Here is a 21,515-nt window from a genome sequence, read left to right as displayed (position 1 = left end):
TTAAACAATTTAAATTGTTAAAGTAGAAACATTTCATTTTTTCTGTTTGTATTTTTACAAATTATTTTTTTCTCCACTGATATAACCCTTCAAAGTTAATTTGCAGCTAAATATACAACCTTTCTGTGTAATTTGGCTCTTACTCTTGTCAGCCAGAAGGGATTGTTAGCTCTATACAGCTGTATTTAATTTCATCCTATATTTGAAGGGTGATGTTGGTATAAATGCCTTGCCTTAAGCTTGAATTAGAATGTTAATGAAACACTAATTCAGTTTCCAAGAAATGCGTTATATATGAAACAGAATCAAATTAGGTAGTTTTGACATTTTGAATCCTTGTGGACTAGATATTTAGGAAAAAATGCTTTCAGAATTTCTACAGGTGTAGAAACACAGAGGGGACCTAACTCATTTCAGAATCCTTCAGGTTTTACCTACGTGGATTCCAAATAGATCTTGTAGACAACATACATTTTTCCTAATATCTACAGGTGTGTCTCTATCTCCAGATACTGAGAAACTTGGTTTAACGGTTCCAAGATTTTCAAATAAATTGATTTCTCCTTTCTGCTTTAAAGTTGTTTAGACACTGAAAAAGGAAAATAAACGCTCCTGCCTTTTCAGTTTTTAATCAGCTTTTCAATTCTGAGTAGAGTAATAAAATTTAAGACACTGGTCTCTCTGCAGATACTGCATAGAGCAAAAAGAAATACAAATTATTAAGGCAAAGCTTCTATACTCGTTTCAGAAGGTTTTATGGAGAATTATACCCAGTATGGCACTGCAGTTTAAAACTGAACTGCAAGAAAGATGTTTCCTCTCCCAGTGTGAATACAATTATGTCTGTTTATCTGAGGACTCATTGACTCAAAGTAAAGTTGTAATTTCTTAAAATAAGCACAGGCTTTAAAACAGGTTGGTTTTTATTTTATATTTGATATGAACTCTTTCATAAGGAAACTGTTTGTAGCAAACCATTGCTTTTTATACTGCAATCTGCATTTAAGAACATGGCACTTCTGGTCAGCAGTGAAGACTTGGCTGCCTTTTGCAAGTGAAGAAACAATACAATATACTCAGGCTTTTTGCCTTTCCCTATTTCTTTTGCTTGTGGCAGATGTTGGATTTGTGTGGGTGTGGTGGTTTTTTATAGCACTGACTGAAGAAAAAGTAGGTTGGGGAGATGACAGTAAAGGACTTTCCTCCGTCCCTTTAGATCTGAAAATGCAGCAGTCTAACCAGTGGGAGAGTGGTGAGCTTGAGCACAAAAGGAACCCTTGAAATGGGTTGTTAGATTTCTATCTTAATTGCTTCCTAATTATGCAAAATGTATCTCCTCCCAAAACGAAGGGGCAGTTAGGACTGAGTGAGTTGAGAGCATTCTGTTAGAGAATCGGGCTGTGACTGAGGAGATGTGCAGGTGGATTGAAGCTTTTCTTTCAGTCCTGGAGTGCTCTGGAGCTCAGCTTGTGATGGCAGTTTGTCTGGAAGAATGGTAGAACTGTAACAGCTCCTTCCCACTCAGTCTCATCCACTACACACAGATCAGCTCCTTCCCACTCAGTCTTATCCATTACACACAGGTTTCTGGATTTCATCTGTACAATGAGGAATTCAGTTGCTTTACTGAATGCAAATTCTTATGGTTTGATAAAGATCTTGAACAGGTGAATACCAAAGATGAGGATTCTGAGCTGCCTTAAACAGTTCTGTCATCTGAAACTGAGTGATTTAGAGCTTGGCTTAGGTTAAAAGTATCTTTCCCTACATTTTACACCTCATCTAAATGACAGTGACGGAGACTGATGGTGCATGTGGTTTGATGTCAAGTGGAGGTTTTGGTCCTGCTGAAACTGAAGCAGTTTGCACAAGACTAGCAACAAAGCCATGGATTAACAGGTCTTAGTGCATGTCCTTCTCAAGGGTGCATTGTGGTGACACATGTTGGTGGCCAGTCCTGGAGAGGAGATTGAGCCAATCGTACCAGCATTTTGCAGTTAAGATTTTGCAGGCCTGCAGGTGATCTGGCATGTGTGATATTGTGAAGCTTTGGAGAGAGTGCTTAGGTGGGTGATGGGAGAGTGTCTATAATGTGTTTATAATGTCTGATGGCTGGATGTGGGGAGAAGTGAAAACTATAGGGTTTTCTTTAGTTACTATTATTCCATTTTACATGGATCTTAATGTCTGCAATGGGTTGTTTTTGCTGTCTTTATAGGAGGAAGAGGAGCAAGAGGAAGAAGATGATGATGAAGATGATGATGACACAGATGACCTTGATGAACTAGATACGGACCAGCTGCTGGAGGCTGAGCTGGAGGAGGATGAGAACAACGAGAATGCTGGTGAGGATGGAGAAAATGACTTTTCTCCCTCCGATGATGAGGAGATTGCCAACCTCCTGGAAGAGGGAGATGAGGGTGAAGATGAAGATTCTGATGCTGATGAGGAAGTTGAGCTGATTCTTGGAGATAGTAAGTGTGTGCCCACCTTGGTGACCTTGTCCACTGCTTAAGGTCCTGACAAAGAGGCAACGTCTAAATTTCCCCTGAAATGACTTAACTGACTTGTCCCTGGCTGGTATGAGTTACAGGCCATCATCATGCTTTTTCACCTGGGGCTTCTCTTAGTAATCTGCTGGTAAAAACACCTCTTATGTGAGAGAACAACTGTGCATTCTGGGAAAGGAGGTATCTCCTTTCTTCAAATGCTCCCCAGATATGTGTGTGTGTGTGTGTGTGAACTCCATGTGACGAAGCTTTGATTGCTTGCTTGTCCTGCCCTTCAAGGGGACACAGGTTTAACTCTTACTTCACCTGTCCTGTCTATCTCATGTGAGCCTGTAAGGACAGAGAAGCACTTTTGATCCTTGGTGCTGTTCTTTCCCTTTTGTAATTGCTTAAAATGCAAAGCCAACATGGCATTTCTGACTTTACTTCCTTTAGTAGACTGTTTTGAAGCTAACATAACTTTTGGGATACAATTTAAATTGTTCTCTTTTTCTGGCATTCCACAAATACAGTGAATTGAAAATATAAAGTGTGTGTGTGTATAGAAAGGTCTGAACTTCTAATGTAGCAGTAACATTTGGAAAAATGCTTCACAAAAAAGATGGTGAGTATGATAGCATCAGGCTTGGGATTTGAGACACAGATTCTGTTCCCTTTTTTGGAGCACAATTTTTGAGTATGTGCAGCCAGACTACTTATTTATTTTTAATTTTCAAGCTGTAAAAATGGACATAATATAGTTACCTTAAGTTAAAAGGTTGGTAAGGATGAGTAGTTACAGTGTGCAAGGTGTTTGAAGTGCTGCAGTGATAGATTGTTTCCCATCTCCGCTCTCACATCCATTTTCCCTGCCAGTGAGCTGGAGGATGAAGCATGCCAGGCCCCTCCTTGGCAGTGGCTGGCAGACTCATCCAAGTCTTCTGCAGCAATGTAGCTCAGTCACTTCTAAGGATGTGGCCACATGAGGTTGCCAGGGTTATTCTGTGGGGTCACTCTGCTGTTCTGTAGAAGGAAATAGGTTTATACTCTGTGGCCACATAGGATATTTGCACAGCTCAGTCATTAATAGCATCTTGCAGTGCAACATTTTGGGGTTAGAGGGAACCTCTGTGTCCTAGCAGTGGACAGGACCTTTGTCACACAACTCCACTCGTTTTTCCTCAGGGAATGCAGGGCCAGAAGCTCTTCAGATAGCACCTGGAGTGCTGTACCTTGAATTGTCCAAGGGGCAGAAGGGCCAGGGATGTTCAGGCCATTTCAATAACTCTTCCTGGAGGCTATTTGACAGGAATTTCAGGGGCTACCTGACAGGAATTTCAGGCATGCTCTGCAGAGCACTGTGTTACGAAGTGGCCACGTCTATACATCATTTATGGATAGAGCTACTTGAGCAGAACTTTGACCTGTATGGCTGTGGAGCTGCAGGCAGCCCATCCTGTGGCTGTTAGGTTGCTCAGCAGCAATTTTGGAAACTCAGAGCAAGCAGTGCAGTCCTGCCAGGCTGATGCATGCATGGTCCTTGATGGGTTTGATGAATGGGGTTCTGTGGCAGCTTCTCTGTGTCTTCACCTGACTTCTTTCTGTTTTCCACCTAGCAAAGAGCAATGAAAATGTTCCCCTGCTTATGCTTGTTCCAGAATTAAAAGTTGTAATGGCACTGCCAGTGTAGCAAGTGCTGGCATGGGGTGCATTTAGAGTGTTCCTGCTGCAGATTCTTGCTGTATTTTGGGTGAACCTCCATAACATACAGTGTTTCCAAAGCAAAATAATTCAGAGAACAATTGAAACAAGGGAGTGAGTGGCATTGGTCCCTTGTGCTTTAGAAGAAGTTCTAATTACTTTTTTTTAATAATCCATGGAGAACCTTTTAAGTATGAATTTGTCTTCCTCCCCCTTTGTTACCACCTTGGGGACATCAGATCTATTTGTCAAAGCAGTTTATGCATTGTGCAGATCTTTCAAGAGCTTGTTCCTGGGCCAGGTGGGTGTAATTTTTGAAATGCACATGTGACCTAGGATGGAAGGAATATATATAATTCTCACCAGCAGCATGGCTGACTCTTGATTCTGATTCCTCTTTTCTTCCATAATCCAAAATGGCAACTTCCAGGCAGGTCTGTGCAAACTAACTATGCCAAGCAGTTAACTGCAGTCAGGTTTACTTGCAGACATAGAACTGGAAGGTTTTGTGGTGAACTGGGGAACAGTGAGGAGATCCTTTCTCAAAGCTTTTCCTCTGGGTTTAAAAAAACCAAAACAACACAACCCCCCCCTAAAACACCCAACTTTCTCAGCTTCTCTTCTCCAAAGTTTCTGGATTTTTATCTTGCTTGTGCTTCTTTCCCTCTTACTGTGTAAGTGTAGCTGCGGCAGCACTGGCTGGTGTTTTCTAACTCCCCAACATGGCTGTGGCTGTTTTCTGGGAGCACTGATGACCCTTCAGCATAAGGCCCAGTCTGATGGATGGTGAGATGGGGAATCCATTGCTGATCACAGTGGAAAGGCAGCTGGCTGATCTTCAGGGAGGAGGGTTGGGGGAAAGGGTTTGTGCCCTTTCTGCTTGCCTGTGATTTTTTTTTCCCTAAGGATAGCATCTGAGAAGGGGTGAACCTTCCAGAAGGTGTTTCTTACCTTAACAGGCATTTTAGAGATCCACAATTATTGAGATGACTAAGTGGAAGTCTTGGTGTCTTTTTTTTTTTTTTTCTTTTTAACGATTTTTAACACCCAGTTATCTGCTGCATCCAATGAATTCGCTAAGAAAAAGAGCCAACATCACCTCTAAGGTAAGGCAGGAGCCCTCTTGCTGCCAGAGCTGCTACTACTTCCCTCTTGCACAACTGAGGAATCTTATGTTTTAAGATAAAAAGCAAGTGTATGTGTGTGTGTGATTGCTTCTGGTAAATCCCTTCGCGTCTTCGTTCTGTACCACAATGAAGAAAACCAGGAAAAACACAATTTGCAGGTCACCTTTAGGAAGTGACCTGTAGTTAAATTCATTACAGAAACCTTCGAGTTACTAGAGGAAGGTTCCAGTTGGGAGTGTGTGGATTGCTTCCACCTTGGTGGGGTCAACTCATTGCATAAGGGATTGCCTTGTGCACATCATACAAGGGCCAGGCTGGTGGAGCTGTCCAGCTGTGAGGAGTGACTGCCACATCTGTCCAGCCCCTGGTGTGAAGAGCTGTTGCTCTTTGCTGTGCACAGGAAGTTGTGCAGGCAGCTCCCTGCTGGTGTCCTCCCCACCTCATCAGGGGAAAAACCTGCCAGCTCATAGGAACTGCACTTGCTAAAGCTGCTCTCCTTGAGCCTCTGTTGTAAGCAGGGAAGGAAAGCTCTGGTGCAGATTTGCTGGCTGCTTTTGAGTGGTTTGGAGCACTGCTGGTGCTGGCTCTGTCTGTGCCAGGGAGCTGAAGCCTCAAGGTAGGGGTGACCATCTCCTGTGCCTGGGCAAGTGCCGGTGTCACAAACCAAATGTAACCCACGTGCCTCCCTCCTTTGCAGCCGACAGCTCCGATAACTCTGACCTGGAGGACGACATCATCCTGTCCCTGAATGAGTGAGGAGAGGCTGCAGCGTGGGGAGTGGGCAGGAGGAGATGCTCCCTTCCCAACAGAAGACCAGAGACCAAATTGGAAACCAACTCTGAGCACCCCAGCCCTACTTTTCCTGGGAAAACCTGAGGATCTCCTGCCGATCCGCTGTGTTGGTTTGAGTCAGTTTGAGGCTCGGGCCTGAGTCTCTACTAAGAGACATGGGTTTAGGCCTCATTTCTCTCTGCCTTTTTTTTTTTTTTTTTTAATTTTTCATTCTAGGCTGAGATGACTCTTCAAGGAAACTTCTGAAGATATTTCACAATATATTTTCTTTGTATAAAGTTCTTTCCTAAAGAACAGAAATAGTTTTATAAAAAAAGAAAAAAAGAGAAAAAAAAAGGCAAGTGTTCTAGTAAAGAGGGAAGACCTTTGTATTCCTGTAGTACCTTGTTACCATGGGGTAGGTTTGGGGAGAAAAATTGTTTAAAATTAAAAGAAATTAAAATTTATGCAACTACTAAGTGAAATAAGAGGATCGTGGTTTCTAATATTGTTGAGGAGTGAGAATATTTTTATTTTAAATATGATTTTATTTTTAAAACAGAAGAACTACAGGTGTTCCACCTGCTTAATGCACCAGTGTGTTCCAGATGCTTTTGTCCTCCAGGGAAGAGCCCCTGGGGTTTTTGCTAATGTCGATTTGCGCTGTGGTACCAGCTATAGTGGGAGGCTGAAATCCTGGCTGGGCCTAGTCAGAGCCTGGCAATCTGGGATTGAAGTTTGAGCCCTTTTTCTCCCCTCTGCCCTTTGTGGTTCAAGTTTTTAAATCTTTCTTTCTTTTTTTTTTTTTTTTTTTTTTTCCTCTTGCCCTCTGTGTGGAAACTGCAAATTGAAGGCCTTTTTTCTTTAATGTAAAGTGTATTTATTAAAAAATTAAATACAAATCCTGTCTCTGTGTATGGCTGTGAATTGTAGCCATGCAGAAGCAGTGCTCCATGTGCCTGCAGGGCTTGGCTGAGAGCAGCCAGGTGTAGCTGGAACCTGGCTTCAGTAAGGAAGGGCAAAGGAAACACAAAGGAAACAAATAAAAGGGGATGTGGGAGCACAGCATGGCCATGGCACAGCAGCTGTGGGTTCCAGACTGATCCCTTTGATTGTCTGACAGCCTGGAATTCTCTGTGGCATCCTCACCACACTGAGTGGGAGCTGGATGATGCCACTGGTGTAGGGCTGTGGTTGTGTGGGGAGGTGCTCTGGAATGTCCACTCTGCTTCAGGCAGGGAATTCCACACTTCCTGGCTTGTGCCAGGAGCTGGGTGCAGCACCGGCTTCCTCCTGTGGTTTGGCAGTGCCCAGGCTGCCCTGTGGCTGTCAGGGCACAGGGCAAATCAGCTGCTCCTGTTGGGGCATGACAAGAGGCCCTGCCCTCAGAACAGGAGGAAGAAATGGCAGTGGAGCATTAGACTTCCCAGAGCAGCAGCCTGTGCTCAGAGCTGGCAGGTGAATGTGCTCACTGCTTGCCTGGACAAGGCCAGGGCTGTGCTCTTTATTCCCAGGTGTTCAGATAACATCCACTCACCTTTTAACCCTTTCTCTCTTTTGGCCACTTTCAGAATAGGGTTTGAGGCAGAACAGGGAACTGGAGAATTCTCACTCTTCGACACTGCAACCAGTTTTCCACCAGGAACTGCTCATTTCAACCAAGGCTCAAGGTCTTACTGCTTGAAGAGGAAGGATTTCCTCTCTAACTGAAGGAAAAGATAGCTTCCCCCCCCCGCCAGCATTGCATCTACTTAATGCACTTACCCAGAACTACTTGTTAATAATTAAAAAGAAAGGTTCTGCTGCAACTTATAATGGATAATTGTACCCTACTGAGTCGATAAAGATGAACAAGTGACTACTACAGCATTTAAGACCAGCAGCTGGAGCACAATTCTGATTAAATGAGGGGATTGAAAATCAGATATGCTACCCAACAGCTGGGTAGCCTCTGCCTTATCAGAAACCATCTCACCCAACTTCACCATAGAAAAATGTGCAGCTCAAGAGGAGAGAGGGAAAAAAAAAAACCAGAAAAACCTAAACCAACAACAAAAATGTACTCGGCTACTCTCCCAGGGAGTACCCTGGGAGATGCAGTGCCAGCTGTCCATATTTTGTTCTGGCATTAAACCCCAGCTGTAATTGGCTGCATCTGCTGCTGGTTTGGGCCTGGCTGTTTTGGAGAAATTTACCAGCTGGATTTGTGAGACAGAACCAAAACACCTGGGATGGAGCTCCTGTGTATGCGTTTGACTTCATCCTGAGGTGCTGCAAGTATGTGAGCCTCTCTCCCCTCCCACACCTGCCCTACTCCACTGAACAGAGTCAAAGGGAGTGGGTTTGGGCCTTACCCTGTGGGGAAGGAGGCAAGGCCTACAGTTCACCCCCCAGAACTGCTGAAGCAGCGCCCCAGCCCCTGTCCTGGGCAGACCTGGTCTCTCTGAAGTTAAATACACACCTGGGGAAGCTGCCTGCACCCCATCCTACTGCCTTAGTTCTGGGGGTCTCACTGAAGAGTTCTGGGGAACAGGTGACTGCATCAACCTGGGTGCAAAGTGGAGTTCAGAACTGGGGACTAGTGGCGATTATTTAGTTTTTGTCAGGCCATAATTCTGCAGCTGCTTGGGATGGGGACAATTCTCAGTATTTGGAAAATCACCTGCAACCCGGCATCATGATTTAAAAGCATGTTGCTTGGAAAGAATCCTATAATCTGGAATACTCACAGCACGTGGCTGATGTGGTGCCATACAGTATTACTTCCATGCAGCAGTTACAGACCCTGGCTTAGGGGGTGGAAGGAGATCTAAATGTCCTGTCAGCTGGCTAAGGCATGCTCCTACCTCTGCAGCAGAGGGGGAGCAGGGATAACGCTGTTTCCTCCCATGATGTGAGCAGAGGAGCCCAGCACAGCCTGTGCCCTCCTGGCAGCATGGTCATTGCACTGGGACCCAAGTACCTGCTTGGCCCAGCAACACCTTTCCATGGAGCACAGCCTGTGGAATGCCCTGGCAGCACCGTGGGATGGAGCAGCACATCCCTGCAGGGCTGGGGTTAAATATACCCCCCTAGGCCAAGGCTGGCAGAGCAGGGTCCAAACCTTGCCAAGTGTCGGAGCTCAGGGGTAAGGACTGAGGCTCCTCTGCACTGGTCAGAGCACGTCCAGGGCTAGCCCTCATCCCTGCTCCAGTAGGAAAGACAGAGGCCTTGTAAGACAGAATGTTTGCTGAATGGATGCTTAGAATAAAAGATGGGGTACCTCAGGCTGAGCACGAGCACTCTCAGACCAGCCCATCCACCATGTCACCGTTTACCCTTTGAGTTTCAGATCACCCCTGAGGGGCCAGACACCATTACCCTGCCATGATCACCTGACTGCCCCACTGTACAGGGCTGAAAGGCACCGTCCTCCCCAAAACCCCAGCACCTTCCAGCACCACCAAGGGGCTTAGGCCTCTCAACCTCCCTTATCTTCCTCCCAGAACTGCTGCCCATCCCAGTTAAGGCCCAAGTCTTTGATGCTGTAAGATCCAGATGCAGTTATTTTGCTGTAACTGCCAACCCTTTTTCAGGTCTGCTTCTCTTGGAATCAGCCTGGATCTGCGAAGGGTGGGGATGGTGCACACGGGAGGCCTTTGGCCTTGGCAGTCGATTGAAGCCATGGTGTGGCTCCCTTGCCTGCAGGGGAGCAGGGAAGGCCCAGGTCATCGTGCTGCTTCTCTCCCAGGTGTTTTTTCCTTAACTCTCCAACTTCTTTACACCTGTTAATTTTGGTAGGAGGGAGGTTTGTTGGTCTCACATGCTTACAACCATCAGCCACCTCTCTGGGAACAGAAATCCCATCATTCAAATCTCACCCAACCTTTGTCTTCTAAACAACCCTGCATTGTTATTTACTTATTTCACAAGGAAAGTGGGAGATGGGGCATTTTGGGCTGTTCCTTGGCTTTGCCAGCAAATAGTTGCAGCTTTTATAATTTACCGATTTTTTTTCCTTCCCCTTCCTAACATTCACACCCCATAACACACACAAGGCCACGGCACAGCACCACGAGCTGCAGCTCCCTGCCACCACCAGTCAGGCAGGCACTTGTCCTGCCACCACCTCACTGCCTGGAGCTGCCCGGACACCTCCACGCCAGGATATTCCCACTAAAGGCTCTAATCGCTCTAGGATGGGGCAGAGGGGTATTTATTAGCACTTGGTTTCAGATAACACCGAACTGTAACAATTGTTGACATTTAGCACACAGCATCGGGGACCCCATAACCATGTGTGAAACCGGGACAGCCACCAGGGCAGCCCAGTTGCTCCTCTGCTCCCACAGCACATTCCCGGATCCCTGCTGGTCCCAGTGGAGCAATCAGCTCCCATCTGACCCGTGCCTTCATGGAAGATGCATCAAGTGAAATGCAGATACCCCCCCCCCGCCCAACCCAACAAACCAACTAGCTGATATTAATAACCCATCATCAGCTGATGATGTCCCTACGTCTGCAGGGTTAAAGAGTGAAAAATAAAAGCATCGTTAGAACGAGTTATGCTCCCAAGTAGGTTGTGACACCAATCATACCTGAGAGGAGGTTTAGAAGGGCTCTCAGCAACCCTCAGCGAGTTGCTGGGTCAGAGATTGGTGTGAGATAAGCCTGGTTCTCCCACGAATTTGTTCACTAGCTTACCGTGAGAAAAACAACAAAAAACCACCTGCAAATCTAAAGAAACTTTAAAATGTAGCATTTTTAATCCCACACAATTTTATGTAAATCTCCTAAAATCCACGGCATCATTTTAAAAAATAAAAATATCCCCAAACAGAAGTGTGGATTTTAACTCCAACTGGGACTCGTTACGACATCCTTATGTTGCTGAGCACTCAAAGGTCTGGCCTCCCATCCAACTACCTCATGCCACAGCAAAGGTGATGGATCAACTCCATTTTAGAGCTCAGATTTTGATCTCTAGTGGTTCCTCTGTTACAGGTCACCTGTGGTAACAGGACACGTTCTCAGCCAGCCAGACATGTTTCTGTCTTTTTTTGTGAGCCTGCAAACAAATTTAAATTTTAGAGAAAAAAAAAAAAATAGCTGTTTATCTTTCAATAAAGGATTTCAGGTAGTACAACATGATTGACTGCAAATGGGCACCTCTAGCTCACCAAACACCTTCATGCCCCCTGACTTGTCCACGCTGAATATGGGCCCAGGAAGGTTCCCCCTTAAATCACCTTTTTTTTTTTTCCCCTGCTTGTTCTGCCTTTTATAAAAATTGGGAATGTCACACCTTTTTTGTTTTATCCAAGAACTTCTATGACTCTGACATGTGCTAGGTGGTCTCAAACCTCACCAACTTGAATACAGGGTCCACTCCTCAGTAGCAAACTTTTTGCCAAGTATCAACTAATTTTTTGGTGTGCATGAAAAACACTTTTATTCTTGATCAGGATTTGCTTCCTTGGTAGCTGGCTTCCTGGGAAGCTTCTATTCTCAAATAGAGATTCAACAGCAAAGCATCCAGACTCAAATTTACGAAATAAAATGCAAACAGGACAAAAAAAACCCAAAAATAGAGAACCAACCTTTCTGATACAGCACAAAGAACCCCCCTTTGTCTCCCACCTTGAAGGACACACATGAAGATGAAGGAGGTGCTCAAGGCTGGGATCTGGGAACTGAACTGGCCTGGGGCCTCACCTGGCCTAGCTGCTCCTGCAGCACAGGGAACTCACCCTTTCCTGGGCCAGAAGAACTTGGATACCGCACAAGTTTAGAAATCCAACAGTGAACAAGGCTTTACTGACAACTTTTCATACAGTTAAAAAATAAAAATACAGAACAACAGCGGACAGTGTCACATATTAAAAACGAATAAAATGGGCTCTATTTAAAATTTTAATAGATATTATAGGTATTAAAATTAATTAGAAACTAAAAATCTTACCACTTTGGTCAAGGTGTTTTGAACCTCAACCAAAATGATCAGCCTTAAAAACAACTGGGCTGTGTGACACACAAAGAAAACATGGAATTTGAAAAGACAGCGTGGGCTAGGCAGTGTCTTTGACTATAACTATCACCATATGTTCTTCTTCTAACTTCCCCAATGTCCTTAGTGCTGACTGGAGGTACTGCTGAGAGAACTCGCAAGGAGGAAACGCGTAAAGCATGCCTGTGCTGTCCCTGCCCTTCGCCCCTCCCACGGGCAGGCTGATAACCCCAGCAGCCTGCTTCTGTTTCAAGTAGGAGACCAGATTCCTGAGAAGCCGTCGCTGCAAGCCAGGCTCTACCACAGGGAAGGTCCCCTCGACCCCTGCCCCTGCCGGGGCGGACTGGGTGGCCAGGAGCACGGCGTAGCCATTGGGGCTGCCTTGTTTGATGCGCCGGGTGACTTCATCCAGCTTGGGCTGGTCCAGCCGAAGTCTCTGAGCGATTTTGAGCTGCGTCAACTTCCCGCCGGACGAATGGTCTTTGAGGAGTCCGTTGATGACACCCAGGTCTCCCTCCAGGATGTGCATAGAAGTGGGGAAGCAGCTGTTTTTTAGCACAAGAAGCCCATTCCAAGCAAGTTGCAGTGTCTGAGCATACTCTGATAAATTCTTTAGCTTTTTGGTCTCAGATTTTGGCTCCTCGTGAGTTTTTGATTCCGATTCACCAGTTCGATGATTGCGTTCGCTGTCCCTTTTTTTGGGCTGGGGAGCATCGGCCGGCTCGCGATGGGGTTTCTCCTCAGCCGCGTGACGATTGTTCTGGAGGGAGTTGCTCTGCTCTTTCTCGGCTCCGGGCTCCGTAGTGTGATTCTCCTTGCGAGCCCTGTCAGGGCTGCGGTCTAGAGCTGGCCCACTGGCCTTTGTCCTGCTTCTGTCCTCGTAAGGCGAGTGAGTAGTCCTCCCGCGGTCGCTGGAAAGGCTCCGGCGCCTACGCCTCTCTTCCCACGGCTTGGGGACGCCGCGGTCACCGTCGCTGCCCCAGCGCTCCCCGCTCCGGCTGCGCACGGACCGGCTATAGCTCTCCAGGTTGTTCCTGCGTTCGGCGTTTTTGGCAGGGCTGGCCCACTCCGCCTCCACAAAGCTCCTGTCTCTGTCCGAGTACAGGAGGTGCGGAGGAGTCCTATCCCGCACCCTCAAGTCTTGCTCCAGGCTCCGGTGCCGGCTGTACCCGTCAGCCAGCAGCTCGTAGTGCACGGGGAGCGGCGCGGGCTGGTACTGCTGCGGGTATCTCGTCTCTTCTGCTTTGGCAAAATCCACTCGGAGCCTCCTCTCCGGTCCGCCCAAGGGAAAGCCCCTCATCTGCGCGCAGGCGGCCTGGGCAGCGTCCAGGCTCTCGTACTGGATGTAAGCGAAGCTGTCGCCTTTCACGTAGTCAATAGTCCTGATGCTGCCAAAGCGGTCGAACTCCCTGGCCAGGGCGGCCAGGGAAGTGCTGGGGCCAAGGCCGCCCACCCACAGCCGGGTGGTGGGGTTGGCTTTCCCGTAGCCGATTTTGATGGGGTTCCTGCCCACGACGCGGCCCGACATGGCCACCTTGGCCCGGTGAGCCATGTCCAGGTTCTGGAACTTGAGGAAGGCGTAGGCACCGCCCTGGCCACGTGCGGGGCGCTTGATCACCACCTCCTCGATGATGCCGTACTTCTCGAAGGCGCGCCTCAGCTCCACCTCCGACACGTTGTGGTCCAGGTTGCCGATGAAGAGGTTGCGGGTGGCTCTCTGGTCATCCTCCGGCATCAGGTCTTCCTCGGCCACGATGGGGTAACTGTAGGGGCGGCCGCGCTCGTCGTACAGCCCGTAGTAATCCAGGGCCCGCTCCCGCTCCCGGGAGAGCCCGATAGCGGCCGCTTCCAGCGCGAAGGCGGCGGCGGCGGCGTGGCGGGGCCGCGGCTCCCGCAGCAAGGGGCTGGTGACCGGCGACAGCGAGCGCTGCTTGTATTGGTAGGCGCTGTGCAGGGGCGGCAGGTAGCCCAGCGGCTCCGGGGAGGGCGCGGGGGGCGGCGTGCGGCTGCGCCGGCCCCCGCGCAGGTACACGGGCTCCACCTTGAGCGGCCGGTCGTAGAGGAGCAGCTGCCGGGCCCGGGCGTGCCGGCGGGCGTCGCGGGCGTCCCCGGGGTGTCGGAAGTTCACGTAGGCGACGCGGCCGAGCTCGGGCGTGTGGGAGAGCTTGACACTGATGTCCCCGGCGCCCCCGCCCGCGAAGCGCTGGAAGAGGCGGAACAGCCCGTCCTCCAGCAGCTGGTCGGGCAGGGCCGCGCTCAGCCCGCTCACCAGCAGCGTCTTGTACTCGCAGGAGCCGGGCGGCTCCCCGGCCAGCCCGGCCGAGCCCCCGAGCGGCGCCAGCAGCAGCGAGGGCGCGGCGCCCGGCGGCGGCCCGGCCAGCAGCAGCGACGGGGCGACCACGGCGCCCGGCAGCGCCTTGGCCTTGGGCACGCCGAGCGCCCGGGACGACGAGGAGGAGGAGGAGGACGGGGCGGCCTGGCTGCCGCCGCGGGCGCCCGAGGCCGAGCCGCTCCCCGCGGGGCGGTGGTTCGAGTCGCCGCCGCCGCCGGCGCGCTCATCGCCGCGGTGGCTGCGGGAGCTGGAGCCGCCTCCGCCGCCGCTGCTGCTGGTGGTGGTGCCGCCGCCTCCGCCGCCGCCGCCGGGCGTGGACTTGTCCCGGCTGCTGCGGGAGGTGCCCGAGCTGCGGTGCGGGCCGCGTCGGCTGCTGCTCTCGCGCTCGCGGTCGCGGGGCCGCTTGGCGGCGGCGGCCGCCCGTCCGCCCGCGGCCCCCGGCGGGCTCGAGTCGCGGTCGCTGCCGCGCTTCATCGCGCCGGGCTTGCGGCTCAGGAGGCGCCTCCGGCGGCCGCCGCCATCTTGGACAAAAGGGAGCGAAGGCGGCTCCGGCCGCCGCGCCGCGCGGGCCCTACGTCATCGCCCCGCGCGCGCCGCAAGCCGGCGTCACGGGGCCGTGACGTCACACGGCGCTTCCCGCCGCCCGCGCGCGACGGCCGGGCGGCCAATCAGGGCGGGCGGCGAAGCCCCGCCCCTCGGCGGGCTGAGGGGGCGCGCGCGGCGCCGGCCCGCGGACGCAGCGAGGGCGGGAGGGACGGGGAATGCCGGGAGGCGGCGGGCGCAGGGTGCGCACGGGGTGTGTCCCGCAATCACGTCACACGGCACGGCTCCGCCCGGTACACACCGGCGAACTTTAATGAAAGTCCCGTACAAAGCGCGGGGCCGGCGTCGCCCCTCAGAGCCTCGAGGTCGCCCCTCACAGTCCCCTCGCTGCCCCCAGTCTCGCCCCTCAGAGCCCCGGGACCGCCCCAGGGTCGCCCCGGTCTCGGCACTCAGAGGTCTGTCCGGGCTCCGGCCGCCCTCGGCGCGTACTTGGGCATCAGTTCGTGGATCCTGCGGATGAAGTCGGACTTCTCGGCACAGCCCTTGCACACCTCGCCCCAGTCATCCAGGATCCGCCGCAGCTCCTTGACGCGCAGCTTGCGCAGGTCGGCTGTGCTTAGGTCGATCTGCTTGTCTGCGGGGAGAACAGAGCTGTAACTCAGACAACGCCAGGTGGGTGAGGAAGCCAAAACCCAAGAGGGAGAGAGGTGCCGGGGGTGGAAGGAACATCTAAGTTAGGTTTTGGACAGCAGATAAGGCTCTTAATGCTAAAAATTTTTTGGAAGACAGCAAGCTTGGTTGCAGCTTAGATGCAGGAGTTCCACAGTAGCCCTGAAAGCCCCTTTATTATACGAGCAGCAACACTTCATTCCACTAGATAGAAGAAATGTAGTAGAGTGATTTCAAGGGAAAGATAAGGAAGTGACAACAACAAAAAGCTTTTCAGGAAGTAATATGACCTTAGTAGGAGAAATAACAAGTATAAAGACCCACAATCCAAGGGGTGTCTCCAGGGGGTGTAAGGGCAGCAATAAGGGAAAGCAGAAGGAGGCATTTCTATGCCTTTTTTAAATTAAGTCTTTTCAGGAAGAGGAGTCATCTAGGAACATGAGAGTTCAAGGAAGGTGATGAGAAACAGAGAGTGGAATGCTCTGAGGAGACACCAGAGGAGGTGAGAAAGCAGCATTTATCACCCCCATGCTGGGAACAGGAGAGCAGCTGGGAGTGCAGAGCTCAGCCAAGGGCCTGGGCCCCGACACCGCGACACCCCACCAGCTGCCAGCGTGGGCTGCACCACACACCCTCCCAAACACCACATTCCACACAGCAGTGTGCACACAGCAGTGCTGCTACACCTGCGCCTTCCTTATTCCAGGGCTGATCAGAGTCCCTGCAGAAGCCAAGAAGGGTTAGCAGCCAACAATCTTACCTAAGCATCTCCACAGAATTCTCTAGGATGTTCGTGGAGTGCAGCCCAGGTTGTGCAACCTAACTAGGCTACAGAACTCAGGACTGAGTAGTTTTAGGATGTTGCTTCACCCCCAGTGATCCACATCCCAGCAAATCATGGGCATTTCCTCTTGTGCAGGCAACTCACCGTATTTCAGTTCACAGATCTGACTGTCTTTCTTCTTTAGCTTCTCACAGATCTTTTCCACAGGGATGTGGTGACTCATGGGCTTTGATACCTCGTTAATGATTTTGGTGGCTGCATCACTTGTGGCCCCAATATAATAGCACTAGAGGGAAGAAAAAAATGAAGCGAGGATGAATGGAAAAAAAAGCTTCTAAAAGCAGAGTTTTCTGTCCCTGTCCTCATCTGTTCTTTGCAGCTAGATGTTTACTGTTACAGGGGACTTCTAGAGCTGGGCAAAAGGAGCTTAACTGTGCCCAGAATACTGAGCAGGTGTTTTCCATTGCACTGATTTTACAGCTGCTGAGGCTGGTGGCCTTGTATCTTAACTTTATAAAAATTGAACAGGATTAGGAATAAAGTCTTCTTCATTCAAAGAGCCTCTCTGAAGTGTTCCCCCTCAGCATGTCAGATGGTATCTTTTGTAGTTCTCTGAGGAGAGTTCAGGGTCTTTTCCTTGGGCCCTTTCATTCACAAATTGCCTCTGGTTTTAGTTGGGGCAATTTGGTTTTCCTTTATTTAGTTTTCAGCTAAACAGCCAAAGAGTATAAATATTTTAACAGATTATATAGCACCCCAAATACCATTAAGGGGACAGGGAAGCCCTACAGCAAACAAAAGCTTTGTAATCTCCAGTGCTTCAGTAACAGTGAGACACCAGCCAGTCCAATCACTGTTGACAGGGTGGTGGTTTTTCTCCTTTTTATTTTTTTTTTAAGGTAAAGAGACTGAACTCCTCAAGTCTGCTCTTACAAAAAATACAGGACCAACTGTAGCCACAGAGGCAGCAAAAACAGCCCCTGGGAAGCCACATCATACAAACTCAGTTTCCCCTCACTTGCAGGAGGCAAATATTACTGACTCCCCCTACTTACCAGGCGGTTCTCTTTGCCCTTGGCTTCTTTGCAGGACTTCAAGAGCTCCTTTTCAATACTGGAAGGTGTGAATTCAACATCATTGTCCTTTAGACTCTGGTAGAACCTTCCCAGGAATGTGACACACACTGGAAGGGAAGATGGATGGAGTTATCAGCCAGAGCAGTGATCTCAGGGCAGCTCTTAGAGGACATTTGTAGGGAAATGGAATCGGGGGTTGGGATAACAGGACTTTTCTGAACTTCACCCACGGTTCCAAAAGTCATTCAGAGCACACGTGAATCAACAACGTGCCCTGGTACTTTTGGTGGGTTTGTGACAATCTGACAAATGAGATCCGTGGAAGTATCCAGGGGCCTCTGTACATTGTCCTGAGGGAGCACAGGATCATATGATGGAATCAGAACCATGCCCATGAAAAAAACATAAATTTAAGGTTGTCCTGCTGCTTTGGGAATCAACTTGTAAGAACATGGGTGTCAAAGCCAGTGCTGATAGAAAATCAACTCTGTATGTAATCCTCTGAGACTCCCCATGTGCTGACTTCAGTAACAAGGTATCACTCATTACCAGGCTGCATCAGTTGAAATTGCTTCCAGGAGAAAAAGAAATGTGATCCCATGCTTTGTCCACGAGGCACCTTTCTCCTTCTTTCATTTCCCCAAGTTTCCGATGCAGTTTCAGATGGAAAGAGGGAAGACTCTTAGACATATGACAACTCCCACAAGTGCAGCTGCAGCTGAGAGGACAGATCCAGGTTCCTGCCTGTGGGAAGGGCTGCACAACTCAGTCACTGCTCCTTTCCTTGGCAGCAGTCGCTCCACACACGCTCCAAAGTGCAGCAGCCTCGTGTTTGGCTGGCAAGGAGGGCACACAGCCCTTGGGATGACTGAGGGACACCCTGAGTGTCACATTTTGGTCATCCTGCTGCTCACAATTCATCTGCAGATATCAGCATCATCCAGGTCAAGCACTCTGCAGCTCCCCCAGTTCCTGCTCAGCACCTGGGGATTCTCACACCTTCCTGTGCAAATGAGTGCCAGGATCCGTTCTGCCACTAAGGAACAGGTATGAGTTATGTCTTTTATGGGATCTGTTTACCCCAGCAGGAAGGGACTGGCAAATATTATTGTCATTAGCAACTTGTGTTCAACTCAGAACACAATGCATGGCACAGTGATTGGGCAGGACAGGAAATGGAGTATGGCCATCACAGAGCTGAGTAGAAAGGTACTGTCATTATATTAAAACTAGAACTAATTATAACATGGGCTATTTTGGAAAACATTTTTGTATGCATAGAGCACCCTTATTTACCTCCCACCAGCCTATCGCCAGTCACAGACACAGTGATGTCCACTGTAAGCTGTTGTAAGCTGAAAACCTAGGGAAGAAAGAACTTGCTGCAGGCAGTGACACTGACGGCCACCATAGGACAGAAACACGTTTCCAGCCTAGTGCGGTGACAGCAGCCAGAAGGTTTGATTTACGGGGTTCCCTCCCCTCATTCTGTCCTACTGTAGAGGAGGGATATTTGTATCCCAAACTCCCAACCAGCTACCAGCGCCCCACCTAAGTTCTTCTTGCTTCACTTGGGGAATCTGCTCAGTTCACTGCACAGGAGCAGCTTAATTTGCCGTGCAGCTCAACAGGTTCCACCTCCGAGGCGTTTGTATTTCCGTGGTACACAAAGGGCCCGACTTGATCCGGATCAGCTGCTCACGGCTGCTGGCTGTGCGCTCCGAGAGGACTCCATGAACGTAATACTGCGGTGACTAAGGGGGGAGTCCCGGCGAGGTCCGGGTGAGTAACTTCACCCGCCTTCTCTTGCTGCCTGCCCTGGTCACCGTCACCCGGCCGGGAGCGCTGCGCCGCCAGTGCCGAGCTGCGGCAGTGCTGATCTCCCGGCGTGGAGACGGTCCGGTCTCCCGAAGTCGTCGCTCCTCTTCATCGCGGAGACTCTGGATTTCCGCTAACCCCGTGGAGAGGGACCGGCAACTTCCCGACGGAGCGCAGTCCCGTCGGAAGGGGGATCCCGTCCGGGAGCGGGGCACGGCTGGAAGCCCCGCCCCGCCCGCTCCGCGCGCACCGCCCGGCACATCGCCCCGGCACCGGACACCCCCGAGCACCGGCCCAGCACCGGCCGCCTGCGACGGGCGCCCGGCCCGGCCCGGCCCGCCGCACTTGGCCACACTTGGGAGACTTTTCCTGCCGCTGGAGGCAGCGCTCCCGCCGGCCCGGCCCGGCCGCAGCGGCCGAGCTGTCACTCGCGGCTGTCACAGCCCCAAGGCTGCTCCGCGTCCCGGCCCCACGGCCCGGCGGACGGGCCGGACCGCGGTAGACGGTGGCAAGGAGCGGCCTCCCCCCGCCGCGCCCGGGGGCCGGACCCGTCCGCACTCACCCTCGCAGTCCCCGTCGCGCAGCGCTCGGCCACCGGCCGGCAGCAGGAGCAGGGCCAGCGCCGCGCAAAGCCCGTGGGCCGCCCGCATCCCGCCTCGCCCGGCAGAGCCCGCCGCACCGGCACCACCGGTACCACCACCCCACGCCGGCTGCCCCCGCCGCCGCCGCCCCATTGGCCCGCTCCCCGCCCGGCCGCCACGCTCTGCGCTCCCATTGGCCGCGCCGCCGCCTCCACGGGAGAGTTGGCGGCCGCTGATTGGGGGGAGGCGGCGGAGCGCCGGCGCGCGGCGCGGGTCCCCGCCCCCTTCGCTGCCATCTTTGTTACGGGAAGGGCCTCGCGAGCGCTCCCTGAGGGCGGCTGCGGGCGCCATCTTGGAAAGGGGCAGATCCTCACACCTGCGGGCGGGCGGGGCCGGCCCGGGCTCCGCCCTCCACCCGTCTGCCGGCTGTGGCGGGGCGGTGCGGGCAGAGCGAGGTGGGGCTGAGGGCTCACTCGAGGCGCCTGAGCAGCGTGGAGTCGGCGGGGCCGAGGAGCCGCGTGGGATGGGTGTCCCATGAGGGGTGGGAGCGGCAGGGACGGTCTCGGTGCCAGCACGGGCGCAGCCGTCGGAGGTGGCTCTGGGTACACCCTGTGAGGTACAAGGACTGGATGCTTTCAGGTAGGACAGCTGAGAGGTCAAAGTAGCAACCTGCGGGTACTTGTTTCTGGCTTCTTGGGTGGGTATTTTTGCAGAAAGAATTTGTTGTTGTTGTTTAATTCCAACTTGATATCCTAGTCGCTGGGCCTATTACCTTTTGTTCAGGGACATAGGGGGATTCTTGGGGTTGTCCTGTGCCAGGGCTAGGAGTTGGACTTTGGTGATCCTTGTGGGTCTTTTCCAACTCAGAATATTTTGATTCTGTTCCAAAACCCCTCATACTTTGTGCTGTTAACTACCTTCAACAATCCCCAACACTGTGAGTTTATAACTGAAATAGCCTTGAAGCTGGGAGAGGAGCAGCACATACCTGCTGACAGCTCCTTGTGTGGCTTTATGTGTAACTCTGGGCTATCATTCCAGTGAAAGAAGGGAGAGGCAAAGTCACACAGCCCTGTGCTACAGCAAGGGAGCTTCCATGTAGCTCCCTGGGCTCTCTTGCATAGGCAGGCTCTTGAGGCAGCCTGGTGGGGCAGTGCCTAATCAGAATTTTCTTGCAGGTCTTCAGGTGCAAGTGCTAAGCCTGACGAGGTGAGACAGGCAGTGTGGGGAGCAGGAGCTCCTGATTCAGGAAAGGTCACAGCAGGTGAGCAGTAATTAGGACACTAATTGCCAGTGAGAGTACATCATGTGTTTATTAGGAGAGGTGGTTCTGCACATTTCTAGATCTTGTTATCTCTCCAAATGTGGTTATTAAGATCAATATTAATATATTAAGGCAGTCCATAATGATTTCCAGAATTATATCAGTATACTTTCGGAAGATTATTGGCTTTTTAAAACTCACGCTTGTTGCCCACTGAAGTTACTTAGCTGTGCAGATAAGTGGTGGCTTAAAGTGCCCTTGTTTCCTATCAGGATAGAGGCCAAAATAACTGTGAGATGAAGTGGCTTCTTAATTAGGTGGAAATTGTGCTTAAACTTGGAATTAGGAGACTTTAGGAGGGTCATGATAAGGAC

At 51.0% G+C, this 21,515-nt stretch overlaps 3 protein-coding genes across 3 annotated transcripts in view; 1 reads left to right on the top strand and 2 right to left on the bottom strand.

The window, feature by feature from the left end:
- Positions 1-7,003, top strand: part of DCAF1 (DDB1 and CUL4 associated factor 1) — a 47,898-nt gene extending 40,895 nt beyond the window's left edge. The window contains exons 23-24 of the mRNA XM_066195304.1: positions 2,219-2,474; positions 6,015-7,003. Of these exons, the coding sequence (XP_066051401.1) occupies positions 2,219-2,474; positions 6,015-6,073 (315 nt within the window). The 3' untranslated portion in view covers positions 6,074-7,003. The remainder of the gene's footprint in view (positions 1-2,218; positions 2,475-6,014) is intronic.
- A 3,561-nt stretch (positions 7,004-10,564) lies between these two features.
- RBM15B (RNA binding motif protein 15B) lies at positions 10,565-14,935 on the bottom strand. The gene has a single exon (XM_066195525.1). The coding sequence runs from the start codon at positions 14,878-14,880 to the stop codon at positions 12,136-12,138; it is 2,745 nt and encodes a 914-aa protein (XP_066051622.1). The 5' UTR covers positions 14,881-14,935; the 3' UTR covers positions 10,565-12,135.
- Positions 14,936-15,238: 303 nt separating this feature from the next.
- MANF (mesencephalic astrocyte derived neurotrophic factor) lies at positions 15,239-20,228 on the bottom strand. The gene is given in 6 exon segments (XM_066195561.1): positions 15,239-15,583; positions 16,547-16,688; positions 17,458-17,585; positions 19,859-20,120; positions 20,122-20,156; positions 20,159-20,228. Coding segments are annotated over 6 exon segments (822 nt in total). The 3' UTR covers positions 15,239-15,398.
- Between the last annotated feature and the right edge of the window lie 1,287 nt (positions 20,229-21,515).

The sequence above is a fragment of the Chamaea fasciata genome, unplaced genomic scaffold (assembly GCF_029207755.1).
Source record: "Chamaea fasciata isolate MVZ Bird 193981 ecotype frontalis unplaced genomic scaffold, bChaFas1.0.hap1 SCAF_13, whole genome shotgun sequence".
Taxonomy (NCBI): Eukaryota; Metazoa; Chordata; class Aves; order Passeriformes; family Sylviidae; genus Chamaea; species Chamaea fasciata.
This window is presented reverse-complemented; position numbering and strand designations above follow the sequence as displayed.

Coding starts and splice junctions, on each gene's coding strand:
- RBM15B (XM_066195525.1), bottom strand. CDS start 14,880: ATGAAGCGCGGCAGCGACCGCGACTCGAGCCCGCCGGGGGCCGCGGGC.